This window comes from Motacilla alba, chromosome 2 (genome assembly GCF_015832195.1).
Source record: "Motacilla alba alba isolate MOTALB_02 chromosome 2, Motacilla_alba_V1.0_pri, whole genome shotgun sequence".
Classification (NCBI taxonomy): Eukaryota; Metazoa; Chordata; class Aves; order Passeriformes; family Motacillidae; genus Motacilla; species Motacilla alba.
The window spans coordinates 94230465-94237400 of NC_052017.1; the positions used below are offsets into that span (position 1 = coordinate 94230465).

At 40.7% G+C, this 6936-nt stretch overlaps 1 protein-coding gene across 1 annotated transcript; it reads right to left on the reverse strand.

Annotated features, from left to right (window-relative positions):
• Nucleotides 1–346: 346 nt before the first annotated feature.
• Nucleotides 347–6209, reverse strand: TIMM21 (translocase of inner mitochondrial membrane 21). The gene is made up of 6 exons (XM_038129420.1): nucleotides 5757–6209; nucleotides 4487–4549; nucleotides 4290–4387; nucleotides 2993–3066; nucleotides 1101–1206; nucleotides 347–1006 (listed from the first exon to the last, which is right to left on the reverse strand). The coding sequence occupies exons 1-6, from the start codon at nucleotides 6046–6048 to the stop codon at nucleotides 914–916; spliced, it is 726 nt and encodes a 241-aa protein (XP_037985348.1). The 5' UTR covers nucleotides 6049–6209; the 3' UTR covers nucleotides 347–913.
• Nucleotides 6210–6936: the final 727 nt, after the last annotated feature.

The window sequence follows — 6936 nt, forward strand, 5'->3', positions numbered from 1 at the left end:
TTCATGAAATACACAGAAGCATCCTGGTAAATCTGCTTACCTACAAAGGTAATGCAGGCAGTAAAAGAAAATAATGTGGAACATTTTACGGATGGAAGACGTGCCCTGATAAACACCACATGTGTGTTTATCACATGTAGATGCTGACAAGGTGGGAAAGAGAGAAGTTTAAATGGAATATTGTGGTTTTCAAAATATTTTGAAGATAATGTCCAATCCAAATCCCCCTGACACAGTTTGAGGCCATGTCCTTTTGTCCTGTCACTAGTTGCCGGGGAGAAATGACCAACCCCCACCTTGCTACAACCATATGGAGCAGAATGGCAAACACTGAAATGAGCAGATGTTCTGCTTGCTGGTAATTTATTTATAAGACACCAATACCGAAGTCTTTATCTTCAGTTGTTTGTCACAGGTGTGTTCCTCCACCATTCCTACCCTTACACGCCCAGATCTCTTTTTTATAAAAATTTTACCTTCTTACCTAAAAAGGTATCCAAAATGAAAACAGCAGAATTCTGTCTACAGTTAAACTACCCCTTTCTTTATTGCAATGGTAGTGGGAAATCCAAGCTAAGGAAGACAAAAAAACTCCCCATACAAATCTAAAACCTTGGAAAATTCAGGTTTTGGGTGTGCAGAAGTATTATCCACCATTAAACTGTTTATTAGGAGGCATTATTTTCCTATGGCAAGAATATCTACCATGATAGTTTGGCTATATTTCATTGATTTCACTTTAAATCACATATCTGTTATTATCAAAAGTCCTTTGTGGAGGCCCTGAGAGGCTATTTCCCTTAACACAGCCCTGAAGCTGTGAGACACAATTGGCAACACCACACAATCCATATGTAGGCTGGCTACAACAACATTTCCCAATGTGAGATAAGGCAGCAGCTTTGATCATTGGCTATCTGTTGTCCTCTATGACAATGGTTCTTCTCGGATAGGTGTCAACATCCACAAATATGTAGCGAACCTCGAATCTTCCTGTTTCAAGATTCTGGAAAGAAAAAAAATTCAGAGTGGTTTTTTTTTCCTTTGGTAGTTTAAATTCAAGACTTAGCTTGTCAGATGTATCAAGTAATTGTACATACCTCTTTGACTTCCACATGGACGGTTCCCTGTTTCCCTGATTCAGTGCCCTCAATATAGAACTTCAAACGCATATGTTTCAGTCCGTCCTTTACGTATTCAATGTGACTAAAAACAGCAACACAAAACAAAAACCCAACCACCCAGCAAGAATACAGATTATATGCTAGTTAAGACTTCAAATTTAAACTTACTTAGAGGAGTTGCTTACTTATTTTGTAAGAAAGTATTCCGGTGGTGTCCTTATGCTACCTTGGGTTCCTTCTCTACTGCTCCTCTCAAGCTTTACTGTGAGTGCCTAAGGACTAGTGGAGTTAGAAGAGCTAATTAGCTGCTGAGGATTAAGAGATTAAATTCTTAAATGTCCTCACCCCAGTCCTCCCCTCAAAACTGAAAAGAAATCCACTGCTGAAGACTATGGAAATTCCTTGTATTTATTTTAAAAAAATCCCAACCTGGAGATTTGGAGCTCGACATCTAGAAAGGGACCCCACATCACCAAGATTTTCAGAGTTTTTTAGGCACTTAAACTAAGTCATCAAGCCAAAACACACAGAGCATGTTTTACCAAATTAATTATCAGGTTGGTTAAACCACATCAAAACAAACAGTTTACTATGTACTTTACTTACTTTGGCAATAATTTTGTTCTGCTGAAATTGTGTAACTTTGGCACTGTTTGAGATCTCCAACCCAAATGCTGGTATTTAGACTTGGGTTTTGCTCAAGTATGAAATAAATAGCACATCACTTTCAAAGTAGCCACTTTGGGAAACTAATGATCCCATGAGAGTTCTGGTGCCAGTTTATGTTTCTTACTGAAATTATAAACTGCTGTTTAGCACCAATCTTTATTTCTATAAGGCATGCCCAGGTACACACTGTGAAATAAACTTCCAATACAGTTTAAAGTGACATGATGGGGCAGAGAGAACAAATACGAACAAAGAGCCTTACTGCAGTAAATTTACATTCAAGGTGTTCCTACACAAAAGACCCTGCAGATTTTTGAGACAAATATTTAAAATCATTCTTATACTGCAGATGCAAACTCTACAATCTTACCCAGCTCTCAGCTCAAGAATTTATTTAAAATACAAGGTATTCAAAATTATGGAAATTAAATATTAGGAAAGCCGATTTATAGTAAATTTACTTATTTACAGACACGTGCTCAGAATATTTGTGCACATCAATTTCATTTAGCAGCTTCACTTTAAACATTATTTCACAGAGTCTGGTGAAGAGATAAAGCTTCAACCAGTAAAAGTCACTTTCCTCAGACAAAATAAAAAATCTCAGTTTCATGGTTCAACCTGTGTCTGGGCTTATATGTCTCACCCTATATGATACCTCATTAAATATATTCCTGCCAAATAACCCAATTAAGCAGGGAGGACTTAAGTTTTGTAAGAAATAATTTTTTTGTTTCTTTCAAAAGCAAAGTAATAGACAAACTCATGAAAGGTTTAGGTGATAGATGTTCTGTTAAAAACACAGTAGAGATGTTCCCTCAAGTAACAAAAAGCATTTTGCGTATCAGCTCAGTATAGTTTCAGACTGTAAACTTCTGTCAGATTACTGCTGCCCCCATGCAAGCCTAGGCCTTCCTCTGAACTACTCTTTTCAGACTCATTCTGTTTTTTTGAGAGCTCCATGTCTACCATGATGACATTGCTTGTTTTGAGGCACTCAGAATTGGCATTTTATATTCTATGTACACTGCACTTAGTGGTGTACAGCACACAAGAGGTACTGCAAAAAACTTCTATTTTCAATCAAAAGTGACAGGATATGTCACATACAGTTCATCACTCTAGAAATAACTTGTGATCCAAAAATATCTTTGCTGTCCAAAAACTGATGTCTTCATGAGGCAAACACCAAGGGGTACCTGACATGCTGTCGTCTTCCTCTTCTTGTTGCCTCTCCATAACCTTTGATAGAGTCACCAAAAACACCAATTATCTACAAGAGAAAAGAGGTTTGAGCTGTCAGAAAGGATCACATACAAACAGGTATTCCAGTATCAGCTCCTGCCTCTACTGTGAATGCATCTTCTTTTAACAAAATGCCCCTGGAGAATGTAACATGTCAAGAACAGAAGTGTTTATGAAAGAAAACAGTTTAAAGAAAACTCCTCTGTATTCCAGTCCTTTTTATTCTTTACAGTCCCGTCTTAAATGTCTAAAATAAATCCTATTGATATCTTCCATTTGTACTGTTCTCTGAGATGCAGACATGTAAACTGACATTTTGTGTAAAAAAGAAAAAAAAAAGCACAAAATATATGCTCACATTTCCTCCAAGAGAATATGTTTCAAAGTTTAAAATGCAAATGCACTCCCCTTCATATTATCTAAAAACCACTACTGAATAAGAAATTTAGTAATCTTTTTTCAGATCTATAGAGTCAGAGTAGATCAATTTAGTCTTAAGGTTACTTTAAATTTGGTTAGAGGGGAGGTTAAGTTTTACTGTGCAAGTACTGGAAAGAAGTTTTAATTCTACAAACTTGTTCCAAAGCAGTTTTCATTTTCATGTCAGCAACAACTTGTCATTTTATTTCCAGGTTATCCTCAAAGGCATCTGTAGCAACCTTGTTTGAAGGATGTTTTGTCTGAAGTAGTTTTTTTTTTTTTTTAATCTAGTTTCATATTGATTTTTGTTTGCACCTAGCTATGACAACCATGTGATCCCATGACTCTTCTCCACCTGTTTTCCAGTTAGCCAAAAGAATGCTAATTGCTCCAATGAAAAATTTAAATTCCTGGGTATCAGTGCAGTGCCTCACAGAATGACAGAACTGTAGTGAGGTGTCACAATAGAGTAAGAATTGAAGTGCTACATTTAGCAGGCAATTAGAAAAGTCCCCAAGACTTTCTGGATGGTGACACAAGCACATGCTCTGAAGGGCAGACTGTATTTCCACCAATTTTTGTGCTGTGGCACACTCGCTTGGCTTCCAGCAGGCTAGTTCACACAAGCTCAATGCTTGCGCTGACTTGTCCTAACGGAGGCTCTGCTCTGGAGCTGAGCCACCCCATGCCACCCAAAAGCACTGGCAGAACTGCTAAAGCACCATGTGGGTCTTCACGTAGCTTGTGAGATTCCTTGCATGAAGTTTTGACTTGAAGAGAGACAGTAACCACGGAGAAACACAAACTTAGGACTCAAGTTGAAAAACCAACCTCGGGGTGAGATCTGCATTTCTCCAAGGCATCTCCATAGATCTTATTTGGACTAGAAGAAGAGAATAGCTCTTTAAAAATCACATAGAACAAACCACCTGTAACAGAAACAACATCAGATGCAATGAAAACTTATCAAACCAGATGGAATTAATGAAAAGTGTCTTCTGATAAAGAATGTAATTTAAAAAAATAACCTGTAACACCAATTCCAACAAGCACCACAATAAAATAGGTAAAGTCTCTTCCAGCTTCTTTCACTGAAATTAAACAGAAAACAACACATAAATTACAACCTTGGATAATAACACTTGTATGACCTCCTTACATGAATGCTCTTCTGCTAGTCTGTAGATCAAATAACATTTTAGCAGAAGAAAATATTCCAGTTGCAGTTTCCTTAATGCATCATTGATGTAAAAGAGACCATGGAACATCTTGTATATTGTACAGGGCATGTTTACATCTCTCTGTTAAGCCTTATTGCTTTGTTTGCCAGATGTTTTCAAGATCCAAAGTAGCAATTACTGCTACTTTTTTGGGTGCACGAGAGCCAGATTTTTCAGGAACTAATGAGGTACTTAGCACTGCAGTATTCATGCTACCACCTAAACCCACAACCACTGAAATCCTTATGCTAAGAAAAGAAGTAAAAATAAAAAAGTAAAAGCTTATAAGTTGCACACACTGAAAAGAACTGATTTTATGAATTTTCAATCAATAGAACAATAAAAAGGGGAATATCAGAACAAAATATTTTTTTAAAAACATAATTAACTGCTGTTTGTCTGATTCGTTTTCATCTTCCAATTTTGATCTGAAGCGCAAGCGTCAGTATATACTGCAAAATAAGTCATATGAGATTCTCTGTTTCAAAATATTTGAGTACTTGGAAAGAGACTACTATCTTTTAGTGATAAAGTGTGCATTTCATTGGAGTACAAGTTATGGAGGAAATGTTAATTATTTCTCCTGCAGTCTTCTAATCAGTTGAAGGTGTTTTTTGTAAGTAATTTCAAAGTACTCAAATTTTCTGAGGCTTATGATGTAGTAACCATTGAAGTGAATGAGACCAACTAAAGTGAAGGCAATCCATAAAGAAACTACCATCACATGTAGAACTTTGACAACTTTGTTGGAGGTGAACCTATTTAAACAGCCATACGGACAGGCTGCATGTGATAGATTTTCCTTCTGAAATGGAAAATGAGAGGCTTTTACATCTTGTGTCTGATAATTACTTAGATCAACAGGCTGTTTAGAAGAAGTCATATAATTTGTTCTGATTGTGCAATGCATACACAGAAATGTAACATCTGCTTCAAACAACACGATGGGAAAAGAAAACGGCTTGGCGTGCTGTGATTGTTTTTTTCTAGATACTTGATGTTTGCTACTACAAAACTTCATCTGCAGAAGGAACCGTCTCCATCCCTTCGGAGCAGCACACAGCATCCTCCGCCTTACCTTTCTGAGCCGCCGACACCAGCGTTTCCTCGTTCAGCGCCCTTTGCACGGACACATCTTTGCTATTACCGCCAGGTTTTGCAGCTTTCAGCCCTCCCGCCTGCGTCCCGAAGCTCTGACGGGCGGCCCCGAGCAGCAGCGGGGGCTGGCGCCGCCACCTCAGGCAGGAGGAGCAGGAGCCGGAGCCGGTGCCGGCCCCCAGGAGCGCCCACCCGCGAGCGGCGAGCAGCCAGCGGCCCAGGCAGCCCCGCCCGAGGGAGGCGGGCAGTGTCCGGGGCAGCACGCCGGCCATGGCTCCCGCCGCCCTCACAGGGCCACGGCCGGGGCAGGCGAGCCGAACGGAGAGTTGGTGCCGCTCGCCACGGCTCCCCCGGGGAGCCCTCCGGGAAGTGCCGGGCGGCCGCTGCTCCAGCTCAGGAGCCCACCTGAACCTTTACCGCTGCCGGCCGCTGCCCCGGCGGAAATGTTTGGGACGGCGGAGCGGCGAGCGGCGGCGGCGAGTCCTGGGAGCGGTAGTTTGAGCGGGCTCCCTCTCCCGCCCGCCGCCGGGACGGCTCCTTGCGAGGTCACTACAGCGCCCGCCATGCCCAGCGCCGCCGCCGCCACAGCCCGCCCTCCGCGGGCGGGGACCCCCGGCTCCATTCGGGGGTGGGCACACGGCGGGGCCTGCTCGCAGCGCCTGCGGTGGCGGCCACCCTTTTAAAGCTGTGTTTTCATACTTGTGTTTCTTGGTCTTGCGCGCATATGTGAAAAACGCCAGTCACTTGTTTTTGAAATTTTAAAAGTTTAATAGTAATAAAATGGTTGTAAAAATAGTAATATAATTAGAGTAATAAAGATTTGAGCAGTTGGGATTTAGGACAATACGAGGCAATAAGAACAAAGAGTTATGGACGCTCTGGGTACCTTTTCTGGGCAAAATAAGCCTGAAAAAGGACACATGTTAACAGAGGTTTAACCCTTAAAAACAATAGCCTGTTGCATATTCATACGCCTTATATTTAATGCATAAATTCCATTCAAACCAAGGATTCTATCTGGTCAGTGTCAACTTCTTCCTCTTAATCCTAATGGCGTCTTCAGGGCTGAGCGAGGCAGGAAGAAGTTAGTTTCTTCTGATAAGACAGCAATAAATTCTTTTCCTCTGAAAGATTTCGGTATCCTGTGGCTGCTATCTCGG